The sequence below is a fragment of the Canis lupus genome, chromosome 37 (assembly GCF_011100685.1).
Source record: "Canis lupus familiaris isolate Mischka breed German Shepherd chromosome 37, alternate assembly UU_Cfam_GSD_1.0, whole genome shotgun sequence".
In the NCBI taxonomy this organism is placed as follows: Eukaryota; Metazoa; Chordata; class Mammalia; order Carnivora; family Canidae; genus Canis; species Canis lupus.
Genome location: NC_049258.1, coordinates 10,745,213 through 10,773,176, shown reverse-complemented (window position 1 = coordinate 10,773,176; position 27,964 = coordinate 10,745,213). Strand labels below are relative to the sequence as shown.

Genomic DNA, 27,964 nt, shown 5'->3' with positions numbered 1-27,964 from the left:
GAGATGTAAGTTGCCTAATTTTTGCATAAGATTTACCTAGGAAACGTTCAGGTATCTGATTCCCATGACATAAAACTGTTTCTACAAACAGATAACTTTACCTCAAACTCAGCAGTAATTGCTTCATAGACTTAAGACAGAGGAAGATTTGCAAATCCCCAGTCCTTGCCAATTTCCAGGCTAGTTAAAAGAGAAGGCAACCTGGGGCGGAGGCCTGCTCATTAGCTTGTGGCCTGAGAAAAGGCCGGAGGGTATTTTCTCCAACTGGGGTGCCCTGCCCAGGCACAGGTTTTCAGGGCCAATGAGATGGGGGTTTGGAGTGAGGAAAGTGGTGCAGATCAGTAGGGGCTCATATCAGTCTGGAGGGACATTCAAGGCCAATCTTGGAAAAAAAAATTTTATCTAGTCCACCCTCACTATAGGGGGTGGGGTGAAGCGTGTGCCAAAATTGTGCCTGGAACCCACCACTCTATGAAACCCCAGGGGGTGGGTGAGTGGATAGGTGTTGATGGTGGAGTGGGGGAGGCAATGCATCTCTCAGCTTCTGCCTCCACAGTACCCCCCACCTCCCCAGTCAGCAGTTGGTTCTCTCCACACATTCCTACCTATTGGCGGGGCTTAGGAGCTGCAATCTCATTGGATTAAGGAAGGTTAAGGGACCTATTTTGAACTGGTGTTAGCATGGCACGCATACTCCTTGTATTTAGACCATGTTATGTTGGTTGGCTGGGAAAGCCAGGGAAGAACTAGCAAGGACTCCTATAAGGAGAACTGGCCGTTTCTACCAGGCAAATGCAAGAAAGCAGAGTAGGTACTCATCAGCAATATGAAAACTTCTTTTTTAGGATTTTCCTTTCAACTAACCCAATTCTTCCCACAAGGTTGTATCAAAGCTTTTAGTGGTGCCAGCATTTGTTCCAGGCTTGTGGCCTCCAGGCTACAATTGCTGACCACCCATTCCTCCAGCAAATTCCTCCCATGAGCCAAGTTCATTTCGGTCTTCCTAGGATAAGCCAAGTCTGTGCCCTCCTGAATACGAGCCTTTACTAGCAGCACTCGTAGTGGGACCACCCAATCCGGACAAGAGTCCTGACGATCTCTACCTTGTGATTGGCATATTGTACTCTTATTTGGGATCTGAGGGAAGAGCCTCAAGAGTACAAATATTGCTTCTTTGGGCACAAAATGTTAATTTACTTCCATGTTTATATTGTTCTGCTTCTGCTATCAATAATCTTGATTACTATCCACTGCTTTTATCATCACATTTCTACAATTTGCCACCTTCTCTAACTCTTGCTAGAACAATCCTTTACTGGTTATAATCACTACCTTAGAAATGAAAGTTGGCATGAAAAGTGACATTAACGAATGTTAATATGCCCTCCAGCACCTTTCCACATCGGCTAAATGTTAACAAACACCATGTGGTAGAGGGAAACAAAACCGAAAAAAGAGAAACCATAAGAGACTCTTAATGGTAGAGAGTAAACCAAGGATTGATGCAGGGAGGGAGGTGGGGGATGGGCTAAATGGGGGATGAGTGTTAAGGAGAGCTCTTGTAATGATGAGCACTGGGTGCTGTGTGTAAGTGATGAACCATTGAATTCTCCTGAAACCAATATTATACTATATGTTAACTAACTAGAATTTAATAAAAATCTGAAAAAAAAAAACCCCAAAGAAATATTATGTGTTAGGCTTGTGATGTTAAATACCAAACGTGACAGGAATATCTTGCAGTTAGGAGAACCTACCCACCCAATTAATGAGAGTCTGTTAATAAAGACAAAAAAATCCTCTGATGATCCCCTCCTTCTAGTAACATTTCTAGAAGCAAGAAGTGTTCCATTGCCAACATAATACATATTTATTGTAGAATGCTTAGAAAAGATCCTGGGGCACCTGAGTGGCTCAGTTGGTTAAGCATCTGCCTTCAGCTCAGGTCATGATTCTGGGGTCCTGGGATCAAGCCCTCATTGGGCTCCCTGCTCAGCAGGGAATCTGCTTCCCCCTCTCCCGCTGCTGTTCGCCCTGCTTGTGCTTTGTATCTCTCTCTCTCTCTCAAATATATAAATAAAATCTTTTAAAATAAGAACACTTAGAAAAAAACAGAGAAGGAAAATTAAAACTATCTCATCACTCTGAGATAACCCCCTTCACTCAAAGATAATCACTATTGCTTTGTTGTTCAGTTTTTCTTCTTTAGTCCTTTAAGTGGATATATCTTTTGTTTTACTGAAAAAAAAATGAGATCATACTCTATATGCTGAAATAACCTACTCTTTCCACTTGACTATCTTGATCATCTTCCCAGGACTTTGAACAACCTTCTTGGATATAATTTTAGTAGCTGCCTAGCATTCTGTTATGTGAGCATACCATAATTTTCAAAGCCAGACCTTTATCAAAGTTGTTTCCTTTTTGTTTGGGTGTGAGAAGCTACCATTAATTAATGCTGTGACTGACATCCTCAATGAGGAATCTTTGTGTATCTGTGCAATGATTTCTTTAGTGTAAATTATGAGAATTGAAATCCCCAGGTTGAGGGACATACAACACATTCAGGTTTTAGATTAATAATACTAGCTCGTTGTACCAGTTTCCATTTCCAGCAGTAGTCTGGGAAAGTTCCTGTTTCTGTGTGCACAGAAAACAAATTCATTCCAGCCGGCCTGAATTGCCATAGACCTCGTGGCTTATAAAAGTTGCAAAAAGAAACAAAATTGTAAATCAATCCTAACAGGAAGTCCTGGGTGTGAGGACATCCACATTTAATTTTAGAAGTCCAGAATAGAAACACAAACAATAAGAAAAAATGAAAATCAGACTTTGTGGTTATGTGACATTCCATCCACTGGCCTTCACATGACCCATCTAAAATCTGGTGGTTTGGGGCACCTGGGTGGCTCAGTCAGTTAGGCATCTGCCTTTGGCTTGGGTCGTGATCCTGGGGTCTTGGAATCAAGCCCCATGTCAGGCTCCCTGCTCAGCAGAGAGTCTGCTTTTCCTATTCCCTCTGTAGCTCCCCCTGCTTGTGCGTGTGCGCGCTCTCTCTCTCTCAAATAAATAAAATCTTCAAAAAAATAAATAAATAAATAAATAAATCTGGTGGTTCTCCGGGGCCTAAGGCAATAACCTTGATTTCTCAGCACAGCCCGGCTCTGAGTATAAAAATCTCCACTGCCATTCTTGTCATTTACTCTCGGAAGAGTCTTATCTGTTTGCAGTGCAACGCTGGCCATGAGTTCCCTGGGCTCTTGGCTGTTTTCCCTTAGATCCATAGAAAGAGGAAAAAGGGCAGGGATAGAACGGGCACTGTTTTGGTTTTTTTTTTCAATTCTTCAATTTGTTTTTATTTTGAAGTAATTTTGAGCTTACAGAAGAATTGCAGGAATAGTACACAGAGTTATATGTTTACCAGCTTCCCCTAATGTTAGCATTCTACACAACCATAGTCAAATGATCAAAGCTGAGCAATTAATATTGGCACAACACTATTAACTAAGCTGCAGGCATTATTCTAAAATATCATTGGTTTTTTTTTTTTTTCAATAATGACCTTTTTGTTGTTGTTCCAGGAGAGGGAGTATTTTTTTAATGCTGCCAGTTTAGGACACAGGAAAGCAGGCACCCACAGTAAGAAATACGTCTTATACTTGGAAGCAACAACATCAAAGAAGCCGTCTATAATTTTCTAATCAGTCTAACAAGTGAATGTGTACTTACTAGGCCCATGTCAGTTGGGTCACCATCAAACCCCAGGCTATGCCCTCAAGGTGTACTTATGGCCCATGCACCGTCCTGTCACTTGTAGAAAACTTGAAGAAAAGCCACCGATACCACAGCTCCTCTTTACCCATCACACTTGCAACCCAATTCAGCTGACAAAGTCACAGAGACTTGTGTACCCGATAAATCTGGGTTCCACCTTACGTAGCCTGGTGACTGGGGCCAAGTTACTTCACTTCTTAGAGCTTCAGTTTCCACTTCTTGGAACTGGGGCTTCGGTTTGTGAGGAATAAATGAAATAATACACAGTGAACATTCCACCTAGTGTTAGCTCAATGACAAAGTCCTCAGATCAGAGCCAAGAATTTTCTCGTGTGATAATCCATATCTGTGTCATCCAACAGACCTTTGTATGATGAAGAAAATATTCTAGTCCTGCCCCCTCCAATACGTTAGCCACTACTCACATGTGGCTCTTGGGCCCTGGAAATGTGACTAGTGCAATTGAACTATATTTAAATTTAAATTTTAATTATTTTAAATAGCCACACGTAGCTAGTGGTTACTGTGTCAGGCAGCACATCTCTAGACATTACTCCTTGATTTGAAGATGTGAGCAAAGAGAAGTGCCAAGTCTGAGCTAAGGCAAAGGGATAGCTGGGGGGAGGCAATGGGCAGAGGTGATGGGTCTCATGTGTGATCAGAAAAGTCAGAGGGCTATTCAGTGAATCCAAATCCTGCTCAGCCTAGAAGGAAGGACTGGTATGGTGATAGCAGGAGGCTCTGGCACTTTCTTCAACTGTGCAACAGGGCCAAGGCAGCCACAAAGGGTATTAAGATGGTTTGCAGGTTTGGAGTTACCATTTGTTTTGGAAGCCAATAGTGAAATGGAAGAAAGCCTTAGGGCAGTACTAAAAATCCAAATATCTCTGGGGAGGGGGGGCGGTGGGGGAGCCGACTGTGCTGGCAAGAGAAAGTTTGCACATCTTGAATGTGAAATGATAAACAGCGGTTCCCTGGAACCTGTCTCCAAAACAAGGGGGGGTGTTCAGGTGACCTGTGAGCTTGCCAGGAAGAGTAGAGATTCTCCCCTCCCAAGGAGGCCTGTCCCTCCCAACAAGGGATCCTTGGTAGCCCACCACTCTGTTTCTGACCTCTGGTATTCACTCTACATGGAGGCTTTTTAAAGCCCATGGACAGTAAGCATGAAAAATACCAAACGAAATTTGGTTGGGGTAAACCCTAGCACATTTTCAGGGAAGAACAGCGTTCAGATGTTCAGTTGGGATCTCTTCCCCTCTCCCCACCTGCGAGAGCAAAGCGTGTTTTTCTTTGACATTTGAGCTGCTTCCCCTGTCTCTGATGGTTTCCTCACTGCCCTTTTTGCCTCCTCACTGAAGCAAAAAGAACAGAGCCTCGGCTAATTACTCTCAGATCAAATAATACTGGTTATTGTAATTGGTCATTGTCCGAAAACACTGAGTTCTTCTTCGCCTCGAGGTTGCCTGGCACGGCTTAGTTAGCTAACTATTCCGGGAATGTCTCTATTATCTGTTTTACTTTGTAAAAGAAACTAGGGATTTGTTGAAAGCTGGTAATAAAAGTCTGCCCTGGTCTGGGCTGGGACTGCGTGGAGAGGGCCTGGGAAAGCATGACCTCCATGAATCAAGTTGCCCCCCCCCCTCCAATAGCCACTCAATGATGTTATTTGGTTTCTCTGTGTTGGAGAATAATAAACCCACTAGGTTTTCTTGCAGGCCAACACTCCCTCATTCTCAGGGCCTCGGGCATGGTTGAGGGGGCACAAAACAATTTTAATGACCAAACTCACTGAAAGTAAAATGGTTCATAGAGAAAAACTAACAGACTCACAGGTGGCTGGCTCTCCCAGAGGCTTCTTCCTGGGCCTTACGGCCCCCAGAGATTGAGGTGTTCAGGGGCTGTGCATTCAGTGGACCAAGGTCCAGGGGACGTTGGCCCTGTTGAAAGAGCAGCTTTCCAAGGTGGTGCTTACCTGTTCCAGACATTCTGAAGGCTTCGTGGCTTGGGCAATGGGAACCATTCTGGAAAGCATACATACACAGACACATTAAAAACCAAAAACAACCCTAAAGCCCTATTGCCAAAATATTAAAATTCTACGTGTTCTTCTTGGCTTGGGCAAGGAGAGTTCAGGCATCATTTAGGCCGAGTGAACAATATTTAAGGTGTCACTCTTGAATTTTTGTGATTCTGTGGAAGGACACTATTATGGGTTGAATTGTGTCCCCTAAAATGAATACATCAAGGTCCTAACCCCAAGTATCTCAGAATTTGACCTTATATGGAAATAGATCATTGCAGTTATAATTAGTTAAGATGGGGTCAATGGAGTGGGCCCTAATCCAATATGACTGGTGTCCTCAAGAAAGGGAAATTTGGACATAGAGACAGACACGTTTAAGAGAAAATGACGTAAAAGGACCCAAGGAAAAGACAGTCATCTGCGAGCCAAGGAGCGAGGCCTGGAACAGATGCTTCCCTTAGGGCCCTAAAGGAAGAAGGGAACAATCCTGCCAACACCTCAATTTTATTTATTTTTATATCTTTTTAAGACTTATTTATTGACAGCACAAGCAGGGGGAGCAGGAGAAGCAGGTTCCCTGCTAAACAGGGAGCCTGACTTGGGGCTTCATCCCAGGACCCTGGGGTCATGACCTGAGCAGAGCACAGACGTTAACCTACTGAGTCACCCAGGCACCCCAACACCTCAATTTTAGATCTAGCCTCCAGCACTGTGAGAAAACAGATTTCTGTCACTTAAGCCACTCAGTTTGTAGTACTTTGTTATGGCAGCCCTAGCAAACAAATACAGTCACAATATTCACTAAAGTCAATAAATATTTATTTAACATCTACTGTGTGCAGAACATGTACCAAGTGCTGGGGAGAATTCAAAAGAAATCAACAGAAACCTCCCCATCCTTGCAGAGCCCACAATTTGAGAGAACAAAGCACACATGGGTGCACACAACATGCATGAAAAGTCACATGATGAGCGATGGGGCTGTCTCAAAGGCTCAAGCATGGTAAAAAGTAATGGTACTAATTTTATATTTCACTTGCAGTAAAAATGGAAGTGAATTCTGTCTTGAATAATCCAAAGTGGATGATGATAAGATTTGTCATTTTTTGGAGCATTCTTTGCAACGTTTACATGTGAACACATGTGTTTCTATTATTCTTGGTATTGACACTATTTAACCCTAAATAAAACCACCATAAAAAGGGACAATTTCTCATTCATTCAAGAAGTACTAAGTGAATGCTTACTCTATGTAAGAGCGATAAGAGGAGCTGCAGGGCTATAAGCTGATGCTCCTTATCAGATCCCTCTATTTCCTGCTCCAGAAAAAAGTATTTCAACTCTCATTTAAAATGATGTTTCTGCTTTATGCTTTTCTTGGGCCGGAAATGTGTTTTGTTTTTAAAAGATCTCTTCTTTAGCTCCTACAGGAATGGAATACACCAATCCTGTTTATCCAACAAAGAATTTAATCACAGTTGGGAAAGAAAGTGATTTTGATAATACTGGTATATTCATGTCTGTATATGCATTAAAAGACCTGGAAGGCTGTCTGATAGTGATAATGGTTCTGGGGCTTACCCCTTTACTTTTATGCTTATTTTCTTAAATTTATTTTTTTTAAATAAAAAGACCACATTGTTCCGTTAAAAAAAAACATTTTTTTTGTAACTTCGAAGGTTCAATTAAAAATAGAATTTATAGTGCTAACACTTGTAGAGTGAAAGGAGTGATCAAAGAAAGTGATTTCAGTGGAGTTTTCAAGGTCAGGTGTAATCAAATGAGAATCACTCTGCTGGCAGTTTAAAGTCCCACGTGGACACAAAGGGAAGCGCTTGTCTATACGGCTTGTCTATACGGCTGAACTCTCTAGATAATTGTACCTAAATTCAAAGAATCAGTAAAGATAGATAAGAATATCTGGTATTTGTTTAGAATGTCTATTTCCAAACCACTTTCTGCTGCCAAAATAGGGTTCCTCCCTGGCCAAGCAAAATTAAAATGTTTCCCCTTAGTCATAAACCCAATTTCCAATCAACATAAGGAAATCCATTTCAATGCTCTCCCACGTTTTGTTTTTCCCCTCCTAGAGCCCTATGCACTGTGTTTGGGGAGCCTTTAGTATTTTAGTTTTTAAATTGAAATTCAGTTTGTCAACATAGAGTATAATACCCACTGCTCATCCCATCATGTGCCGTCTTTAATGCCCATCATCCGACTTTAATATTTTAAAAGGATTTCCAACTTTAGCTTTGTTCTCGTGGCACACGGATATGGAATTGGCTGAGTCAGGGCTCGAACACTGAACCTCGGGTTTGCAACTGCTGCTGTGGCATCCAGGAGCTCTTATGCAAGGTAGTTGAACCATGGCCAGCCTGTTTCCTCAGCCCAAGCTGGAGGTCATATTAGCCCCTCAAGGACAAAGTGATTCACTGAGTGCATAGATCTGTGAGATAATGAATGTAAAGTGCCTCCCTCTGCGCATGAAACAGAATAAATCCTATTCTCGTCCTTCCTTTGAGTGGTGGCAGGCAACTAGAAGCCCGAGTGGTTAGGACCCTGGAGCTGGGTTTTGAGTGCCCACCGAGGAGCTCACCTGCTGTGTAACCTGGGGGTGTGGCTTGACCTCACAGGACCAAGCACATCTCCTCCATCTACAGAAGGGAGAGGAGCATAGCTCCTGCTCTCTTGGGGGTTGTTGTGAGAATCAGAATAGTAAGGGTAAGGTTAGTATTTCTACACCCTTTGCCTCTTGTCTTTCTGCTTCGTCTCTGGTCTGATGTGTACCGTGTTTTCCTCTCTCCTCTCAGGTGTTCCTGCCTCTTTGTTCTCCTTCAGTAACTTGCAGTGTCATTGCACTGAAGTTCTAATGAGGTCCGAGCTCTGGTTCTTATAAGGCCACCTGATTTCTTGAGTCTTCGGTGTGGGTGGGAGGTGTGCTTCCTAGCTGTGTGCTGCACTAACACAAACGCAGGCCCAGGTTCACATCTCTCTCCTGCTGCCTGTGAGCTCTGAGATTTGGGGTCTCTGGTTAACTCAGAAGTTTCCAGATCTGTAAAATGGGAATACTTTTCCAGTTGCTTGGGAAGATTAGATGAAGTGAAGCACTTGGCATCTAGTAGGGGCTCAATAAATGTTAGTCTTATTCCTTTTTCTTCTTGTTTTCGCCTCTCATCTTGGAGAGGCAGCGTGGTCTAACACAGTGGTTCCCAGGCCAAGCTGCGGATTAGCATCACCTGGGAGAGTTCTGAACCTAAAGGAAGCCCTGGCTCCACCCCGCAGAGTCTGATTCGGTGAACCTGGGGACAGCCCAGCATTGGCCTGTCATTGTGTTGTTATCGTTGTTCTTAATAATCTCCAGATGTTTCTGGGGGTGGCGCTAAATGAGACAGAAGGTGCTGGTCTAGCAGGGAGGGGGCAGGGTCAACCACTCATCAGCGACTTCCACACACTTCTCTGAGGCTCATTGCCTCAATCAGGCTAGTTGTGAAAATTCAATTAATCAACGTATCTAAAAAATTGCAGAACATAGTGTTTGATGCGTACTTCTGTTTTTCAAGGAGGTGAAAGACGAAGCATGAGAAGCCTTCATATTTTCTTCCATTAAAGGGTGATCTGTAAGCGTTGTCCCAGGAGGCAACGTAATTATATTGAACTTGAGGTACCACGTCTTGCCAGATTGTACCTCTCTTCCCCCATCTGTTTTGTAACTACATTAACTGAGCTGGAGGGACTGATGTGTCCAGGGTATGGTCAGGTTGCTGTTCTGAAGCAGAGCCAAAGCCCAGTGCTTGTTTGTGGCCTGCCATCCCACTCTCCTGCCCATAACCTGACGCCGGATGACCTTGGCTCTCTCCCATCGATTTTTGCCAGTAGTTAAGCTGCAAGCAATCAATGAGGGAATGATCCACAGATAGGCATTTTACACCGCACCATTTCAAGAGGTCTTTGTTTCTCTGGCTTCAGTAGCCTCTAAAGCAATAGGGCTACGGGTAGCTTATTTCTTTCCCTTCTCTTTCCAAAAATGATGGTAAATCAATAGACCAAATTTTTCTCCATCTCCTTCTTCTGCAATTTTTTTAAAAAAAGTTCTCATTTAAATTCACTTAGAATTTGAGATAGGAAAAGTGAAGTATTTTACAAAAGGAAACTTGAAAAGCTGAACATATTAATGTCTGAACTAAATGGAATAAAATTAAAATGAGGGCAGAAGCGTTGCTACCATGATAAAATAACGCATTTTTTCATAAGTCTTGTGAAATAAAGCTTATTTCACTTGTGAAATAAGAAAGCTCATTTACAACAGATCCATGTCAACAGAGAATTGCTGGTTGATTGATAAAACATCACCAGAACCGTCTTGAGTCTTAGCTCAAGGTAAAACATTTTCTGGTTTCTATAGTCTTACCACAATCACCCTAAGGTTATCTTATAATGTGGCCTACTGAACTACACCTCTGGAATTTCCCAAGTACAATGCATTCTTGAGATACCATATATTTAAATAGTTGATAATGTTGTTAGCCTTATTTCACTATCTCAAGCTGTAACTTTAAAACTGCATTGCAAAAATCTGTAGCTCTTCTCCTACCTCTGCCTTAACCACACTCATGCCCTCACAGCCACTTACTTCCTTGGTCTTTGGCTCAAGGAGTCTAAACTTGGTTCTTCTGGTGCTTTACCAGGCTTTAGATTCTTTTTGGCCATGGTCATTAGGATGCTGAAAGCTGGTGCTCTCATGAAGTGTGCTCCTTGGCATTTGAACCTGGCATTCCAACTCATATTTGTAGCTTATCACTTTTCTAACCCTGCATATAAACTTTCTGCAGATTCTGGACATCTGTCCACCCCTATAAATGATGTTAGACCTATAGCTTTTTTCTTTTTTCTTTTCTTTCTTTTCTTTCTCTCTTTTTTCTTTCAAGATTTTATGAAGTAATCTCTACATCCAACGTGGGGCTTGAACTTACAACCCCAAGATCAACAGTCTTACGCTCTGTGGACTGAACCAGCCAGGCATCCTGAGCTATAGCTTGATCATGCTGTTTGGTGTGGATGGTGTTTGATGATATATCAGTTGACAATATTTACCACTTCCCTGTAGTCTCCACAAATGTTTAAGGGCTGCCACATGTGCTCAGCCCTGGGAATACAGACATGTCGCCCACTGAGCTTATGACCATGTGATTTTCATGGTATTCTGATTATTATCATCTCCTGGTCTTCTCCAGCTCCTCTGGCTCTTCTTCTCAGCCTCCAAAGACCCCTTTCCCTCTGCCTGACTCTTCAGTCCTGGTGCCTCAGGGTTCTATCATAGCCTTCTTTCTCTTCACACTCTCTGTTGGGTAACTGAATTCATACTGAGGCTTCAAAAACCACTTTAAATGGATTACTTCCAATTTTGTATTTTTACACTGGACTCTTATAATCATAGGCTTGTATTTCTGATTGCTTTTTAGATATCTCCATTTGGTGGTCCTCTAGATACGTAATCTCAAAATGTTCTGATCTCATTACTTTCTCCACAAATCTGTTTCTTCCCCCTTTCTGTTCTGTGCCAGTGATGGGGCCTCTCATTCACCCACTGGAGATCGATTTCTCCCTCACAACTCGAATCCCATTAGTTATAACCTCCCCTTGACTCTACCACCTAGATAGATGCTTGTTAGATCTGTCCCCTCCATTCCTTCTCCATTGCCACTGCTCTAGTTGAGACTTAATATTTGTCTCCTAGAATCTAAAGCATTGCCACATTGCTTCTGATCTCCTTGTTGCACACCCTATGTTTTAGTGATTGACTTTGCTGTGCATCGGGCAGACAGACTTGGGTTCAGTTATACCACCAATTTAATTCTACATATAGTGTCCTAAGCAATTTTTTTTTATTTATTTATTTATTTATTTATTTATTTATTTATTTATTTATTTATTTAAAATTTTATTTATTTATTCATAGAGACACAGCTAGAGAGAGAGAGGCAGAGACACAGCCAGAGGGAGAAGCAGGCTCCATGCAGGGAGCCCCACATGGGACTCGATCCCGGGTCTCTAGGATCATGCCCTGGGCTAAAGGCGGCACTAAACCGCTAAGCCACCGGGGCTGCCCCCTAAGCAATTTTTAAATTTAAGTCCTGCCATATCACTTCCCTGTTAAAAATTATCCAGTACCTTCTCTTTGCTTATTGGTCAAAGTCCAAATCCTTAGGATGATTACAAAGCACTTCCCAATCTGGTCCCCATCTACCCTTCCAGGTTAATCTCCAGCAATGTACCACCACAGAGCTAACATTCTAGCTTCCTTGAGCAATTTACCTGCTTGGTATAATACCAAATAAACCCCCTTTCCTGTTTCTTTGTGTCAAGTTCCTTTGTCTGGAATGTCTTGGCCTTCTTGTTTACCTGGAGAAAGCCCACTTAGTCATCTTTGAGACCCAGCTCTGTTTCTTTCAAACAGTCCCTAAACTCCCCAAACTAAGGGGGCTTTTTTTCCTAGGGTTCCCAGAGGTCCCTAAGGGATGCTGCTATAATAATACTTTCCAAATTGTATTATTTGTATTTTTCCCCTCTAGACTGTATTCTTTGAAGGCAGGTATCAATGTCTTCTTTATTTTTTAATCTCCTAGTTCCTTACACCTATCATTCATAAATATTTGTTAAATGAATGAAAAATTGATGCTTGGATAAAAAATAAGAGTGAAATAAATTCACTAAGCTTTATCCTTAAAATGTAAAAGTACCTCAAGAGAGTCTACTTGTGTGTCTTGCTCTATGCCTTACAGAGGTTGGTAGAACCAGGCACTGACCATGAAGGTGGGGAAGGAGCTTCCAGGTTGAGCCATTTCCATGATATTTAGGATCTTAATGCCCCTTTTCTTGAACTGGAAAGAAATCTAGCAGGATTTTACTTTAAAAAAATAGTTTTTTTTAAAGATTTTTGTTTATTTGAAGAAGAGAGAGACAGAGCGAGTCAGCAGGGGGAGAGAGAATCTCAAGTAGACTCTGCTTGAGCGCATGGAGCCTGAGGTGGAACTAGATCCCACAACCCTGAGATCATGACCTGAGCAGAAATCAAGAGTCAGATGTTTAACCCACTTAGACACGAGGTGCCCCCCCAAAATTTTTTTTACCTGCTTTCACTCATTTGTAATTTTTCCTAATCTTAACTATTTTAGGATGATCTAGTCCTCATCACTAAAAACTAATAATTGCCACCAAATAAATTAAAGATGAGAAAACTAAAAATAAATGTAGAAACTAGAAGAAACTATTAATGAAGATCAAAGTAGGCTGTGTATCTAAATGGATTTCACTGACTGATTTGGGGGACGGGTTAATAAAGATGTTAATAGTAACTCCCCAGGAGCTTTCTGCAGCCTTGCAGAAGTGCAATGGTAATGAGCCCAATCAGGGTTCGCACATTAGCTATAGCAAGCCAGGGCTGCTGGAGTCCCAGGATGGGGACTCTACTCACATTACATTCCAAAAACATGTCATCAAACTCACAGACTCTAAAACCAAGTCCACTTAGAAGGACATAATCATTTGGAAATGAACTTGAAAAGTGTTATTAACTGATTTCCAGTCTAGGGCATGTTTCATTATCATATCACCATCTGTGCCCTTTGGTAGCTGGAAAATAAGGTGGGATTCAGCTGTGAGGACCACTTTGCTATCCAATAGGTCTAGATATTCTGGAGCACCCCCTTCCTGGCTAGGTGACCCTAGGTGAGACACATCCCTTCCTGAGCCTTAGTAATCTCATCTGTAAAGTAGGGATGATAACATTGCCCCCATCCTACAGGGCTGTTGTGAGTCAAAGTAAAATAATGCATGTAAAGTGCCTAACTCAGAGCTAGTGCTCAATAAACGGTAGTTATTATTACCCCAAAATTGAATAATAACTTGTGTGTGCTTTCTTGGCCAAGTGGGCAGAACAAGGATTATCAGAGTCCTAGAGGGTGTGATTGGAAGTAGAATTGCATGTTTTCTAACTCCTGGTCACTGATTTCATTTAACAAATATTTATTGACTTACTATGTGCCAATTAGAGGGCATGTATAAAATACTAAAACCCTAGAAGTGGTCAAGTTTGCTCTGTAGAAATCTTTAGCACTCTCTACCATACCAAGCTTGGGGTGAGATTAACAAAGATAGCATTGATGCCTTCTGTGATTTAGTAGCCACCCATTATGTATCATGGAGACACTAAGGCTTCTGCTGGGGAAGAGCCCATGGCACAGTGGGCAGGCTTCAAGCAGCATTTTAAGTGGCGGATGGGGGGTTGCAGAATGGAGCCTTCACCAGAAGAGACAGCCTTCACAGGTGCTCACACTGACTTAGCTAGAAATTTGAAAACTGAGGGTCAGCTCTTAGGGAGTGTGAATTCAGGCAAAGTTTAGGCCTAAGCAAGCTAACACAGAAGTCAGTTCTGGCACGGGGAGGTGTGCCTAACATCTAGAGGGAAGTCAAGAATTTTAAGGGAGCTAAACTTTAAAAACAGGCATAACTTCATGGGGCACCTGGGTGGCTGAGTCAGTTAAGTGACCGGCTGATTCCGGCTCAGGTCATGATCTCATGGGTGGTGAGATGGAGCTCCTTGATCAGCGAAGAGTCTGTTTGAAGATTCTCTACCCTCCCCCTGCTCTCCCTCCCCCCAAATAAAATAAATCAATCTTAAAAAAAACAAAACAAAACAAAAAAAAACCAAGCATACCTTCAATTCTCATACACTTGCATTGAGTCTGAACCCTGACAAGTCACTGAACCACTGAATGAACTTCCACCCTGGGTGAAACTAGGATGGGAACTAACTTACTTTGTGCACCCATTGGAAGTTAGGAACCATGGCAGATAAGGTTCACTAATTTCGTTTATTTCCCAGAACCACCCTGCAAAATGAGACAGAGGGATGCAATATGCCCAATGGAAAGAGAACAAGGTTTGGACGTGGACGGACTCCTCTCCAAGCTAGGAAATACCTCTGGGCCAACCTGGGAGAAAACCTGCTTTCTCATGAATAAAACCGAGCTACTCTCCGCAGCATGGACCCTGGCAGGCGGTTATAAGAAGTAGCAATTATGTGTGTTCTGTGCCTGGTGCACGGGAATGCTTTTAAAATGATAGGATTGCTCCCATTTTGCAGATTAGGGAACCTCCTCAAGTGCCCCAGGTAGTACAAGGTGGAGCTCAGACTCGCTATTTGTGAGGAGTTGTTGTCCATAATTAAAACCTCTTTTATCAGTAGCTTCCCCGAGTTCAGTCCCGAGTAACTCCCTCGGCTAACAGCTCATGTGACAAAGTGGATGTTGATGCAGATCTTACATTGTGTTCACAGCAAACACACAAAGACTTGCTCAGAACCCCTTGAGCCCAAGGCGTCGTAGCTCTTTGTCATCCCAATAGGGACAAGGATCATTTTAGATTGCAATCCTCACCTGTCCCATAGTGGTGTCAGATGAAGTGAAGCTCTCACACCGGATTTCAGGTCAAAATAAAACATTCCAAGGGTAAGGTTAGATTGCTGCAATGTAATGCTGTCTGCGGTCTGTATTCCAGGCCTGTTATTTCTTGCTTCCACCTGGTGGTCAAAAGTTGAAAAAGCAGGCGTCCTGAGGATAACTGGGTGTCCGCAGGATCCATTTGACTATATGGTTTATAGTCATCTGATTCTGGGTCCCTGCAGGGCTTTTAGCACTGCTTTCCTGCCTTTTGATTTCCACTAAGTTCCTCCAGTGGAAAATCTTTCCATGTGCAGGGTTTTTTCCTGGGGCTGAAAGAACCAGGATAATCCCGGATGCTTCCCTGCAGCTGAGCTCATGTCACAAATCAGGCATGATTTTCAGCAGATATTTCTTTAAAAGTTTGAAGGCCTCTGTGGACTCTATTCCCTTCTCAATGGGAATAAGCATCAAAGAGACAGGAATAAAATGCTTTGCACGCACATCAGGAACTAATTGCCAATTTGGCAAATGCATTGACTAATGTCATGCACTGTTATTTCTAAATCCTCTCCTGTCCTTGACCCCCAGTATCTAGATGTAAACTTGGAACCATTAGTGGAGAAGGATAAAGTCTTCTGGTGCCTCAAATGGAATTGAGAGGGATTTAAACTCAGCGCTTTTGAGTGTAGTGAAATGAACCCAGCAGTACATTAATACTAGGATTTGAGCTCACACAGCATGAGCGCTTTCAAAACCCGTGTTTAAGGAAGCAAACAGAGCCACGACAGACCCTTTCATTGGAGCAAAAGGAGTTGGATGAAACAATCAATGACACATTAAAAACCACAACTGGGCTGCAATCATGTGGGCACAAAAAAAAGTTTTTCTTTATCACAGGATCTTTGCATCTAATGAGATGGTGACTGGACAACCTCCAGAGGAGTAAGGACTCCGTTTACTTTCACTGAGAAACGTCTAAATATTTAGTTGGTTCTCCTAAAAGCCTTACATGATTCTGTAGCAAACTGGTCCCTAAGGTATGATCTTATTAGCTCTATATTGCCATTGGAAAAAATCTATTTAAAGGGAATTTAGAAAAGAAAAGAAGGAAAGTATTGCCACTGAAAGTACAAACGTTAGCTTATTTTTTTCTCTCTTTCAAAATTAACTTTTTTTTTTTTTATGTCCTCCAAATACTTAGTTTAGGACCAACACCCTGCCATTTAATACTTTCTCTTAATTGATTCTAAGTGGTTCTCTACTTCTTATAGAGGCTCTATTCCTATCGGTTTAGTTGGATTTGAAGCCCTTGAGGCTCAAAAGGGGAGGGACTCTTGAGTGACTTTTGGGGGGGTGGGGGCAGGAAGGGAAGCTAAGAGGACCAGGGAACTTTGTAAAATTGTCTGTGGGGGTCCACTCTTTAAATCCACACTACTGTCTTGTATGAGCAGATTGTAGCCAAGACCAATACCCAGTTTGCTCGAAGTTGCTGGGATCCTCTCTGCCATAAACCTAGTATACCCCAGATAGGGCATCAACTGGGGCTTTAACCTTTCCAAGACTTTCTGATAGTAGAATTCCCTCCAGCATGTTGCTCTTTATTACTGCTTCCTATGGACTCTTATTAAGGATGACCAAAACGCACGCAGCACCCCCCCACCCCGCCCCCGCTGGAGGCCAGCACAGCCCCAGTTCACCGCCAGTTTGATTAATGTGTCTTGGCTAATTGTGTGAAAGATGGCAGGCCTTTAGCAAGTGTGACCAGTTTATTGTTCAGCCAATCACAGGCGCCTCAGTTAGCATGTGAAAAGGGGGTGTTTTGCCGGGGGAGGGTGAGTGTTCTGGCGGCTGAGTCAAAGGCAGAGCATTTTGGGGGGTCACAGAGCAACACCCACTTCTTTGAGGGGATGTTACTATGCTCTACTAAACCTGTAAACCTCTTACTCAAAGCACTTTTTTTCTCCTCCCTCTTTTTTCAAGATCTTTTTTTCCCATGGTGCAAGCAGGCAAGCCACTGGCTACTCTGCAGATGGAGTTCACGTTCCAGGGTTTTTAATATTTCACTTTTATATTTCTGTTAGAGAATGATCCTGCTGAGAGTCTGGGAATCTGTGCTCGTCAGAACCCCCTTACTGACACTTGGATATATTGCTCTGAAAGCTATCCCAGGAGAAAAGATTAAACAAAAAAAAAAGCCTACTTTTCAAAGCCTACTTCTCAATCTGCCCACATCAAAATAAGACAACTGGCCCTTTGAAGTAGAGGACACAGAGTTCTCAGCCAGCTTGCTTAAAATGGGGAGGGGTGGAGGGAAGGAAGGAAGAAGGAAGGAAAGAAGGAAGGAAAGAAAAAGAAAAGAAAGGAAAAGAAAAGAAAAAAGAAAAAGAAAGGAAGCCTAGTGTCTAAAATTGCATATCTCTCTTCCCTTGCCCAGATTTAATCAGGCACAAGATTCTAAATTGATGGCTAGAAAACCTACAACCCTTGCTCATCAGTACCCCAAGAAAACAGGTAATTGGCCAGAGAAACCTATCCAGGTGGGGTCACCACCAGGTATTTTTTTAAACCTACACAGACAGAAACTGTGTTGTTCTCCTAGACACAGTCCAGACGAGGTCTGGGAAAGGATAGAGTATGCATAGATGGACACTGGATTTTTTTTTTTTTTTTTTTTTTTGAGTTCTGAGCTCTCAGCTCTCTCAAATTATTATATGGCTGAATTCAAAGTTTGGGGAATCTTCCTACTAGAATGAAAAGGAAAGAAATGGGATCCCTGGGTGGCGCAGCGGTTTGGCGCCTGCCTTTGGCCCAGGGCGCGATCCTGGAGATCCAGGATCGAATCCCACATCAGGCTCCCGGTGCATGGAGCCTGCTTCTCCCTCTGCCTATGTCTCTGCCTCTCTCTCTCTCTCTCTCTCTCTCTCTCTGTGACTATCATAAATAAATAAAAATTAAAAAAAAAAAAAAAAAAAAAAAGAAAAGGAAAGAAATGGAAATATCATCCAATATGGTGTTACTGTTCTCCTCTGTGATACTTTTCTGGCTCCCATCCCCTATTCTGTTCTCTTAATCACTGGAGTTAAAGTGGGTGGAAGCACCAATGGCAGCTCAGTGATGGGGGTGGCTTAAAAGGGCTTCTTGTTGTCATAGGGGATGGTCCTGGAACACAGATGATGACCCTTTTAAAAAATAGTTCTTATGATTGAGTTATCAGTAGTACTGACTCCATGCTGAAGATATGCTGGACTTCTAAGATTTACAAATACAGAATTAGATATCTTCCTTGTAGCTAAGGAAGGGTTACAACTCCCTTTCACAAGCTTAGCTTGGTCCACAGCTACATGCTGCTCAAACCCATGGAATTGAGGATCACAAATGATCACACCCCTCCATAAGGAGAGCTGGTGAAAGAGTGCAGATAAATGAATACAAACCCAAGTTCTCAGAGATCCAAGAATGTACCATATTCATCTGTGCAAACTCAACACACAATATAGTGCCTGGCAGATAGTAGGTGTTCAAAATTTTTTGACTTATTTGAATTAAATCAAATCCCTACTAGAAAAACAATGCAAAGTATGAACCCTATTGATGTTGGGCCCAGAGAATTCTCTTCATAAATAAAAAATTGCACATTACTTTGAAATGACAGCAAAATGAAAAATGCAACATATTTCTCGCTGTTTTATTGGGACCCAGTTATCTTATTTAGTACAGAATCTGGCAGGGAAACATTTTGAACAAGTTTCTATCATTACTGTTCTCACCGAGGCGTTCTCTGTTAAGGATCACTGCTTATTTGCTTGAACCGACCTGAAACCCAAATGTTTGAAGTCTGGAAGAACAGCAAATGCTCACCAGAGCAGCTTTGTATTGACACCACCCCAATTGTTTCCCGTGACCCTAAACTTCTGTTTGCATCCATGGTAGGAAGCTGAGGGGTTCCATTTTCACCTGGAGAGCAGAGTGGGTATGGAGAGGTATAGATAGGCAAGGTGGGGAAAATAGAACCAGGTTCTCCTAGAAACCACAGTAACTGGAGATAGAGTTATGACAGACTGGACCATGGTCTCTACAATAGCCTGTTCTTTTTTCTCTCTGTTTCAGGCCACAAGGAAAAGGCACTATTCCAAGCCTTGTGTGGCCAGAGTGGCATTTTTCTCAGGTGCTAAACTCTAGCAAAATAGTTGGAAATGGTAAACTATTTGTAAATGTTAATCTAAGGCTGTTTGGCAGTGCATATGATCATTCATAAGGCAGCTGAAATGATTTTAGCTTGCTGTAGGGTTTTCACAATCCTGGTCGGTTTAAGTTGTCTGATCCTTATGTATAGCTATTTGAGCAAAAGTATTATATGCTGGAGAAAAGAAGAAAAAATATCCTTGGTCTCTTATGTCTTTTGTTATCCTCTTTAATTGCCTTTGTAATCTCCCTACAATTTCTTGCTCTCATGAGACCCTTCTAAGATGATCTCATACCAAAGTTAGAAATGACAACAATTTGGGGAAACTCCATATTTAGTGATGGGTCTGCATCAGAATATAAAGACTAGAATATCTAACTTGAGCCATAGTTATCCCAATTTTGCCCTTATCTGTACACATTTCCTTCCCCTTTAGTCCTTCCAGCAAGAGTCCAGCTTTGGTATGGCCATCACTTGCTTCCCCAGCCTCTGATACAGCCCTTCATCCTGTAGCTCATTTCTTGTCTCCTTCCTTCTGTCTCAACATCCTTGAAGTGACTACTGGGTAATATGATCTCTCTGGCATGGCCTTGAGACCACTTCTCAAAGACTTCCCCAATGGGCAAGTCCACCTCCAACACTTCCAAATCCATTCCCAGGAGCCAGTCATGGAAGACCAAATGGGTGATGAGAACGACCAAGTGTTAGGTCCAGAGACAATGGATGACCTCTTCTGTAATATGGAGATATCTTACCTGGCCTGTGCGAGGCCTAATGAGCCTCTATTTCCCCTCTGTTGCATTAGCTTTCTTTTTATATTTTATGAGGTACAATAACCTAGCAAACAAAGCCAATAATAGTCATGGGGCTCAACAATGAGACATTCTTTTGAGCCATTGGATATTTGGAAATGGATGTGGAATCTACAATAATAGTCATTCCAAATTCTTAAGCTTGCTACTGGTATTGTACAGAGTTGAAGAACTGATCTAACTAACCTCAACTACTATTTCAGAGTTCTTTTCATAAAAGGATTAGCAGGGAATATATGATTCTAAAAATTCATCTAGACTTATCTTCACTGTTGAGTTAACAATAAAAGGAGGGCACTCTGTGTGGCAAATGCCTTCATGTTGCTAATTTTCAGAGCATTCAGAAGCTCAAATCAATATTACCTGGATTGTAGTTAGGTAGCTTGGAAACTCCAGGCCAGGTATCCTCTGTAGGGACTCCCAACACCTATGTGAAGCCAAAGAAAGACAAAGAAAGATGAGGCAGGAGACATGAAGAACAGATCAGGGAGGAATAGGGAATAATTCATTTTATACATCACGTTTTGCCAGCTGACGCACGCAGGAAAGAAACTTTAGTGTCACCCATATTTGTAGTTTCATGGGCCAAACTGTTATGTATTCTTAAAATCCTGTGATGATTAATTTTATGTGCCAACTTGACTGGGCATAGCGATGCACAGATAGCTAGTAAAATATTATTTTGGGTTGTGTCTTTGAGGCTACTTCTGGAAGAGATTAGTATTTGAATCAGTAGACTGTGTAAAGAGATATGCCCTTTCCAGTGTGGGTGGGCATCACCCAGTTGATTGAGGGACTGTATCGGACAAAAAGGTGGAAGAAGGGCAAATTCTGTCTCTCTCTTCTTGAGCTGGGACATCCATCTTCTCCTGCCCTCACACATTGGAGCTTCTGGTTCTCTGGCCTTCAGACTCTGGGACTTATACCAGCATCCCCTTAGGTTTCAGGCCTTTGGGGAATTATACCACCAGCTTTCCTGGTTTTCCATCTTGTGGACAGCATATCTCACCCTCCATTATCACATGAGCCAATTCCCATAATATATCTCCTTTTGTGTATCTCTATACATCCTGCTGGTTGTGTTTCTCAGGAGCATCCAAATATAGGTCCTGAGACTGTCTTCACTAACTCAATTATTATTATTTTATTATTATTATTATTATTTTTTAAGATTTTATTTATTTATGAGAGAGAGAGAGAGAGACAGGCAGAGGGAGAAGCAGGCTCCATGCAGGGAGCCCAATGTGGGACTCAATCCCAGGTCTCCAGGATTATGGTCCAGACTCAAGGCGGTGCTAAACCGCTGAGCCACCTGGGCTGCCCTGAGCCACTGTGCTGCCCCTCAATTATTATTCTAAGGTAGATCATACAGCCTTGCTTAAAGTCATATTCTCATCACTAAATATTTATGGTGTGGTCACCGTATAGCAGGATTCTATTCTGGGAGTCGGGGATATAAAGAGACAGGAGTGATCTTCCCTTTGCCTTACATTGGATGAAACACACACACAGACAAGAACATCGCCTGAATTATGCCTCAGCATGATCATTCAGCTGTTCCCCAATGTGCTCAAATTAAAAAGGATTCAGATTACTGACCTTTAGACAGTGGAATGTTGGCTAAAAATGATCCCAAACCTAACTCTAGTCCTTCCTACAGAATTCATCTCCTCTTGTTTTCTTGGTGGCCTGTCAGTCTGGAATATGGTATTTGGCTTTGGTGGATTGTAAAAGTAACAGCATCACTTGAAAAAGAGCTCACTTATGCTTTGGTTTACCAAATTGAAGCTCCAGTTTGTAATTAATATGAAAATAAAAGTCTTTTGGAGTACAAAGTCAAAACACTTCAGATCTGGGATAGTGCTTTTACTGTGAGTTCTTTTATAGGCATCATTTTACCATTCTTTTGCTATAACCATAAAAGCCAAATGTCAGTTATATCTGGGAGCTAGAATAACATTGTTCCTGTGAAATATTAGGGAAATACCAGTAACTTTCACTACACCACTATTCAATGTAACTCTTCTTAGAAGCATATCTCAACATAGGTCTTTTTAGAAGCATCTCTCATAGAAAGAATCTAATAAATCCATTTGCAAAATGCTGGATATAGTTGCCAGCCCAATTGTTATGGCAGGAAGTCAATTGCCTAACAATGATTAATAATCAATGAAGAATCTAGAATCTTAATATCTACCAGCTTGCTGACTAGGACTCTGGCTGAGAGGTACATTTTGCAGTGCCTGCTAAGATCTCCTTAAACAAAAGATACTGAAGTGCTATTTTCTCTCATACAATAAAAAAAATCATGCCACCCAGGAAAATCTTTCTTTGATCCATTCCCTAAACAAACTGAAAAGCTACTGAGAGGATTATAGGCTTTTTCTATCAACCACCCTGAGCCTGAGAGAACACGAAGAATCCTGGAATCCATTTTGAAAAACCAACTGGACTAATTCTTCTTTTGTGGGAGAGGCCCAGAGGATGGGAAGCTGATTCTTCTTTTTTAACCTGCCATCTTCTGTATTTGCACAGATGTGCATGTAAACAAGTGATTCACATGCACCCATATGTCTTCTGGTGACTGGCAAAGCACAATGAAAAGAGAGCAGAGACAATGAAGAAAAAGCACCAAAGGAAATAACTAGCAACTACATCCATATTTTCTCTAAGGTGATAGTTACTAGAATTATTGGTTACTTTGTATTATGTTTAATTAAAGCCAACAAAATGGATACCAACCAAACATTTTTAAGTATTATACTAAAAACTTTAAGCCTGAGATTTTAAAAATTTAAATAAAAAGTCAATATCCTTTATGTGGAAATTTGATGCTCAGTTTCTATTTGAAAGTTATTGAATTTGTTTTCACTTGAGAAAATTACTAAATGTCCACTTGACTGTCTGGGAAACTGAAAACCAAAAATTGTTGACTTACTCCCTCCCTGAAGGCTCTTAAAAGGCAGCTAGTGAATGCTATGTTTGAAATCATAGTGGGCTGCACAGGGCTGTTTTCTCCCTTTGTTGGAATGGAAACTGAAGGCATTTTGATTAATGGATTTGAAGTCTGCACAGTTTATTTTATTCTGATTTTAGAACTGCATTTGGGATTCTTTGCTAAAAACACTTATTACAAGAATTAGATTTCTAAAAAAAATGATCAGAAAGAGGTGACAATTATTCAGATGAAAACACACACACACGCTCATACACACATGCACACACAGGCATTTTAGAAAGATGGTAAAGATCCAGGATTTCTCATCATGTCTTCATTCCTAAGAGTGAGATCTCAGGATAAATGTAAAGAACAGTTGTGATTAAAGGCTGGGAGAGTAGAATGGACCGGTTGCTTTCAAAGAGGCAATTCCTATGTCAAATATCATGGAACCCAAAATAGCTTTCCTATTTTCATCTGTGTAGACGCTTAATGAAACACTAATTCAGGATCTGTCTGTAATGTTGAAGTTTCTACCCTCCTTGAACTGTAGTAGTGTAAAAGATAACACACCGCAGAATGTGGTGACTGTTCTCACTTTGTCCTCAGAGTTGGAACTGTAGTTGAGATAACAAAATTCTGTCTCTGCCTCAAAATTGTAAAGCAGTTCCAGAGAAGACAAATTTCCTCCCCTACACATAAAACCCCCACTCTGGCTCTATCTCTCAAGAAACCCTTTATCATACACTTTTAGCAAGAATGCTCCAGAAGCCTGCGTGAAGGAAGAAAACTTGAAAGAGAGGACCCAGGACAACAACAGTATAGCTTAAAGCACTTTGACACACACTACAACATGAATGAACCTTTAAAATATAAGTGAAACAAGCCAGACACAGAGGACAAATACTATGTGATTCCACTGACAGGAGATACGCAGGATAGGCAAATTCATAGAGACAATTGAGAGCTTACTAGGTGCTGAGAGGAAGGAGGATGGTGAGTTAATGCTTAATGGGCACAGACTTCTGTTTCAGGTGATGAAAAGGTTTTGGAACTGGATGGTGGTGATGGTTGCACAACAAGGTGAGTGCACTTAATGTATCATATGCTTAAAAATGGTTAGACAGTGGGACACCTGGGTGGCTCAGTGGTTGAGCATCTGCCTTTGGCTCCAGTCATGATCCCGGGGTCCTGTGATTGAGTCCCACATCGGGCTCCCTGAAGGGGGCCTGCTTCTCCCTCTGTTTATGCCATGCCTCTCTCTCTCTGTCTCTCATGAATAAATAAATAAAATCTTTTAAAAAATGGTTAGACTGTAAATTTTATGTATATTTTACCACAATGGAAAAAAATCACCAAGAAAAGAAGAATATACAGATGACTACGGTACATAGCATATAAGCTACAAGAGACGAAAGAATGAAGCACATCGTGGTGCAAATGAGGTAGGGATAAATGTCAAGAAATGGAAGCACATACAAAAGCACCTTCACACCCTAGGAATGTGGTTTAGGAAGAGCGGGATACATGGTGTACTTCTCTCACACTGACACGGTAAGCCTTTGTTTCATCAGAGTTCTGTGGAAATTTAGTGTCTTCAGTGGACAAGGACCCAGGGCCAAATATATGATAGAATTACAGAGGGGTTCCTGGGTGGCTCAGTGGTTTAGCGCCTGCCTTTGGCCCAGGGCTTGATCCTGGAGACTTGGGATCGAGTCCCACATCAGGCTCCCTGCATGGAGCCTGCTTCCCCCTCTGCCTGTGTCTTTGCCTCTCTCTCTTTCTCTCTCTGTGTGTGTCTCTCATGAATAAATAAATAAAATCTTAAAAAAAAAAAAAGAATTACAGCTGAGGGTGGCAAGGCAGGGGATGTGCTTAAGTAGCGACAGTGGAAATTGCCCTGGGAGGCTGAGAAAATCCTAACTGGGGGCAGGTGGGTTCAGGGGCTGCTCCAGGACCACAGGGGATTTCCTGACCGCACCTTCATTCCCAAGGTGCTTTTATACTTGTGGCAAATATCAGTTTCCACAACCTTAATATGTGGCATAAAATCTCAACCCAGATGGACTTTAGGGTCTCTAAAACAAATTTGGTTCAAAGTTTGAAATGCAGGTATTTCTTCTTCCTAAGAGGAATTCTTACCTCCCAGATCTTCTCCAGCTGTTCAAGGATGTTGGAAACCCCAGGAAACAAAGGTTGACCCTCGAACATTTCAATAAAGATGCAGCCTGCACCCCTAGCAAAGGAAACAAGAGTCAGCCTGACACTTTCAAGGGAACCACACATGCGAAAGTGAACTACTAGTATTTCTCCTTCCAGTAAATATTTTGGGGAGTTAAATATGGTGCTATTAAAAGTCTTGGAAAAGAAAAAAGAAAAAGAAAAGAACAACCTGCAGCTTTAGTTAAAATGATATGCAATCATTTAGGAACGCAGTAAAGATAGCAAACGGTTCAGCTCATTCAAGTTCGTTATCCATTTTATGGGAGGAGGCAAAAGTACTGAATCTTCAAACTGAATACTATCTTTTTTTTTTTTTTTTGAATACTTTCTTTCACAGAATCTAAGATGCTATTATTTTAAGAGGCACCATTAGTATAAGTAACTATTAGGAGAAAAAACTCCTACAAGTTAAACCGTGACACAATCAGAATGTTTCTTTAGCAGCTATTGAGAGGGCTGTTATACATTTAATTAGATTATTTTATTATATATCATACTAGTGTATGTAAAAAATGGAATGCTAAAGTGAAATAAATTGGTTTGGGTACTCCTAAAACTTTTTTACATTCAGCATTTGACTCAGACTCTTTGATGTCTGTTTTTATCCATGGGATCATCCTCTATATCAGGAGTTTGATGATGCAGCATTTCTTAAAATAATCTATAAGAAAACTAAGAGTCATCGGTGCTGGGCTTCTAAGCTGACCTTGAAATTATATAGAGTTAACCTACTTTTGACTCCTGCTTAAAGAATGCTACTAAACATGTCTGATTCACTGCCTCTCCACAACCATTTGGTTCCTAATTGAAAAAGAAGGGGAAAAAAAACCCTCTCCTGTCTGCAAGACTTTCTTCCAAGTCACAGATGCCCATTCTGCAACTCTTGATGCTGGCATTTGATGTTCACATATGTGCAGTGGTAGCTGCGGTCATAACTGCAGCCTGCCTGATGGCTTTGGTAAGACGCTACCAACTATAAGGTACATCCTGACTTAGCAGAGACTGTATATCTCCCAATAGATGAAATAGGGTGAAATATAAAATTTATTTCCTAGGTAGTCAAACTGGAGGGTAATTCCTAGGGACAGCAAGGGGTAAGATTTATTTTCCTAATAATATGTTTTTATTCATATAAGTATTTTTTCATATAGGTCTTTTGAGAGATAAAAATGTTTCAGGTGATTGGTCACAGTGATTATCCTCATGGTCCTATCCTTTGACTCCAAATTCTTTTCACTGTAACACATAATTTTGCAAACTCCCTTATCCATCTTGACATTTTCTTGTGTGGCATGGTAAAGAAGCATAGTTAAGCCAAACAAACTTATTATCAAGATCATTTTAAATATGGTCTTTGATATTATATATTTATTACATGCTATAAATTTTCATTTTTTTTTTAAAGATTTTTTTTTTAATTTTTATTTATTTATGATAGTCACACAGAGAGAGAGAGAGAGGCAGAGACAAAGGCAGAGGGAGAAGCAGGCTCCATGCAGGGAGCCCGACGTGGGATTCGATCCCGGGTCTCCAGGATCGTGCCCTGGGCCAAAGGCAGGCGCTAAACCGCTGCGCCACTCAGGGATCCCAATTTTCATTTTTTTTCATCTGGTTACAGACACATGCTTTTTAATTCCTTTTAAATTGCTTGTGTAGGAGAAAACAGATTTCTTGGTAAACAAGTTTAAGAATAATTTTTATCTTGTATCTGGTTTGAGGATAGAATTTATATTAAAAAGAAAATTAAGTCAGTTAAGCATCTGCCTTCAGCTCAGGTCATGATCTGAGGGTCTCGGGGTCAAGCCCTGAGTTGGGCTCCATGCTCATCACTTACAGAGGAGTCTGCTTCTCCCTCTCCCTTTGCCCCTCCCCTCTGTTCATGCTCTCTCTAATAAATAAATAAACAAATAAAAAATAAATAAAAGAAAAAATGGGCAATTGAAATGTCATTGTCTCTTATCATGTCAAAAAAGTTAAAAATTGTTTTCATGACCTAGTATTTGGCTTGCATTTAAAATAAGCAACTGGCTTATTTTTAGAACTTTGCACATATATAAATAAAATATATCACATTATTGGCAATTTTGAAAAAGCCAATTTGGATACAATGGCCACCATATTTACTTTTTAATGATTTTTCATGTATAAGAGACACCTTGATATGTGATATAAGAATTTTGATCAGACAAATATAACTTAAGAATCTGGTAAATAGCATCTTGAGGTGAATTTTTGAGAATTATTGCCATTTAATGCTCCTCATTAATTTGCATTTTAAAATCCATTTTTTTTTTTGGGCAGCCCAGGTGGCTCAGTGGTTTAGCACCGCCTTTGGCCCAGGACATGATCCTGGAGACCTGGGATCAAGTCCCACGTCGGGCTCCCTGCGTGGAGCCTGCTTCTCCCTCTGCCTGTGTCCCTGCCTCTCTCTCTCTCTCTCTTTCTCTGTGTCTCTCATGAATAAATAAATAAAATCTTAAAAAAAATAAAATCCTTTTTTTTGGGTTTCTTATCTTTAAAGCAACAGCTATAAAAGGTATGAGTTAAACAATACATGCAGGAGATTAAAAG

General features: G+C 41.4%; 1 protein-coding gene across 3 annotated transcripts in view; it reads right to left on the bottom strand.

The window, feature by feature from the left end:
* CDK15 (cyclin dependent kinase 15) overlaps positions 1–27,964 on the bottom strand; it is an 82,837-nt gene that overhangs the window by 16,462 nt on the left and 38,411 nt on the right. For all 3 annotated transcript variants that reach the window (XM_038585378.1, XM_038585379.1, XM_038585380.1), the window contains exons 9-11: positions 25,313–25,406; positions 20,596–20,659; positions 5,747–5,795 (exon numbers count right to left, since the gene is read on the bottom strand). In XM_038585378.1, the coding sequence (XP_038441306.1) occupies positions 5,747–5,795; positions 20,596–20,659; positions 25,313–25,406 (207 nt within the window). The remainder of the gene's footprint in view (positions 1–5,746; positions 5,796–20,595; positions 20,660–25,312; positions 25,407–27,964) is intronic.